This window comes from Limulus polyphemus, unplaced genomic scaffold (genome assembly GCF_000517525.1).
Source record: "Limulus polyphemus unplaced genomic scaffold, Limulus_polyphemus-2.1.2 Scaffold1, whole genome shotgun sequence".
Taxonomy (NCBI): domain Eukaryota; kingdom Metazoa; phylum Arthropoda; class Merostomata; order Xiphosura; family Limulidae; genus Limulus; species Limulus polyphemus.
Genome location: NW_013665611.1, coordinates 1,134,988 through 1,138,025, shown reverse-complemented (window position 1 = coordinate 1,138,025; position 3,038 = coordinate 1,134,988). Strand labels below are relative to the sequence as shown.

Here is a 3,038-nt window from a genome sequence, read left to right as displayed (position 1 = left end):
GTCCCAAAAGTCCCCAAAATATGATTTTTTCTGAGCTCCTCCCCCCCCCAATAAAGACTCAAAATGGGCACATACAACTTTTTTTTATTTCAATGTGTTGGGTGCATGAAAATTTATATTTGCGCCAACTTGCATCTTGATTTCTTTAAATATGACCGCACAGGAGCCCAAAATATAGATTTTGGGATTGTTTGACATTTCACCACATACAATCTTTAAAAAGACCTAAATAAACAAAATGAAGATTTCTGGCGTATCGGAGCAGGGTATAACTCTAATAGGTTTCAAATCAAACCGACGAGAAATAAAGGAATGCAGGTCGATTGTGAAGTGTTTGGAAGAAGAAGAAACAATAGAAAAACAGTATGTCTATCTGCAGAGACATAATTAGAATTAATTCAGTTATTGATGATATGGTTTCCTGTGTATTTCTACACAGAAAATAAGTGTCACCACCTAATTTGTCCTGTTAGTTTATTCACAATGAGTTTTATGACGTGCAAACATAACATTACTCAACAAAATGCAATATGTGTACCTCAACGGTACAGTGAACGTTTTTAAACATATCGATAATTTGAGGGCTAATGTGTAAGAGTTATAAAAACTATCTAAATACAGTTTAGTTTTATTAAAGCTGGCAAAATACATCCTAAATCATTTGAAAAAAAAATTGTCGTTTTTTTTTAAATATTGTTCTGATTATTTTTATCAAACAGTAGTTGATAGTTTAGTTGAAATAAGCACTGACTGGCGTTGATAGTATAAGCTACAAGCTAATAGGTATTTTGCAACTCGGGTCACAAAATACTGGCATCTACTTCATATGTTTAAATAATAAATACCCAAGGTTTCTTGGTGTTAATAATTTACTTGTGCAACATGTTTTCGGCTTTTCTACTGCAGCTGTCTTCAGGCTTAACTGACTAGTTAACTTTGAACACGCTAAGGAACAACCATTAAGTTTTACAGGAAATATTCATGCTTTAATACGTTGTTAAAAGTCTCCACAAATATTTAAGAACATAGGTAACTAACTAAGTCAAGAACAGATGTTTCCAGAAACAAACTACAACATATTTTCAGAAATCTTTATATTTTATGTTCGTAAGACCTTCGAATCCCTCTCTCAAATACTAAAACTCGTGTCTTTGTTATAAATGTCTTTGAATTTTTATTTTACTTTTAATGAAAATGTGTTTCAAAATGAGCAAAAGGGAACCCTCCATAGCCGCGGCACTTGAAATTCTTTTAGGCAAGATTAGAGTAAATTAATCTATGAGACCTCGAGTGTGGTCAAATGCATCAGTCGGAAGAATTTGACCTCCTGAATCCAAAACTTTAAATATATATCAAATATGTCAAGAGATGACGGAGGTATGAGCTGAAAGTTTGTATTTGAAAAGTAAAAACAAAAACAGCAAAAAAAAACAACAAAAAAAAAAGTCGGAGCCGTTCTACGAGTCGCTCAGTCGTGGTTAAAAAGTAAAAAATGTTCTGAATCTGGTCACAATATATATCGATATTCGATTTACCCTGTGCTACAGTTCTGGATTTGGGATCTGATGTACTTCTAGTTCGCGCGATACCACAAAATATTCCACCTACTGTAAGCAGTTAGTGCGTTATAAGAGTGACAGTAAATCCCTTAGCCTGAATGGGGATGGCAGGATGTTGCTAACTGGTTGTCTTCCCAATGGTCAATAGTTCAAAATTAATGACGAAGTCAGAGTCGTAGTAATTTTCCATAAATACAAAGTAGATATATTTATATGCATAAAAAAGTTAATTACCTACCTTGGTGAATGTGAAGAAAGCAGTTTAGAAATAAAATCAACACACGCGTCATTTTGTAGATTCTGTATAAATTTTGAAAGTGATGAAACCTTCCTATATAAGAGTTAATTTCCGAAGAAGCAGCACCCTGAACGAACTTCTCAGCCAGCGCAAAAATGTTATCTTTTTGGAGAATTATAAATCTGAGAAGAAGACCGAGTACTAAAAGAAAAAAGAGTAAAAGAGGAAAGGTAAGCTTGTAGCCTCGACTTCACAACCAGTCTCCACCAATCGCAAGTTTCATCTCACCAAAGCTAACTATGACAGAGTTCTTTGATTATCTAAGTGCTGTGCCTCGTCATCTCACAGTCTATCGCTGAGATCTGCTTTCCAAGTGCACTTTTATGGCTTTCTGAATGAGATGCAACGGCGCTATAGTTATACGTGTAGTATATTAAACAATGAAAAAATCCCACACTAACTGTTTAAAGACAATTTTTTCGACTTTGCTGCCATCTGTTGGAGCAAAATTAAAAAAATACAATTTTACAGTTTTTTGGAAAGGTGAGCGCATGTGTACGTTTTATGATTATAATCATCGTTAAAATGAATTTATGTTAGACATCATAATTACCAATTAATTTATCAGTTAAAATTTCTAGCATAAACATTTAATAAGTAAATTAACACAAGCAAGTTAACTCCTTGTTATACCGCATATTTTAATTATGTATTTAATAAAGCCAGTTTCTCATATTTGTATTATACTAACAAATTACTAAATAATAAAAGAGGCTATAAACAGCACTATAATACACTAATTGAACTCAATTTTTTACAATATTTTTTATTTGGTTGTTTAGACCTGGTACTCTATCAGTCTTTTTCCTTGTGACCTTTAACACTATGTGAAAAATCGTCCATTATCTTTGTTAAGATTATTATATCCTTTTTAAATCTACCTACTATCAATGCACACGTAAGATTATATCTATAATCTAATATGTTAATTCTTGTAACAGTCTAATAAGATTCCTTACAAAAATCTCTTTCTTCTGTTGAGAGATTTGGAAACATATTATAAACAAATTCTGATTCATTTCTGAACTTTATAGTTATATATTAACTTAATGAAAGATGTTTACTTACAAATATTGTTAAATTAGTTCTATGTCCGTCGGTGGGTTTAGAACGCTAAAATCTAGAGCTCGATTCTCCGCGATAGACAAACCCATTATGTAGCTTTGTTATGAGAGGCTTCT

General features: G+C 32.5%; 1 protein-coding gene across 1 annotated transcript in view; it reads right to left on the bottom strand.

Annotated features, from left to right (window-relative positions):
* Positions 1 to 2,170, bottom strand: part of LOC111087181 — a 22,813-nt gene extending 20,643 nt beyond the window's left edge. Inside the window, exon 1 of the mRNA XM_022392983.1 lies at positions 1,798 to 2,170. Within this exon, the coding sequence (XP_022248691.1) occupies positions 1,798 to 1,849 (52 nt within the window). The 5' untranslated portion in view covers positions 1,850 to 2,170. The remainder of the gene's footprint in view (positions 1 to 1,797) is intronic.
* Positions 2,171 to 3,038: the final 868 nt, after the last annotated feature.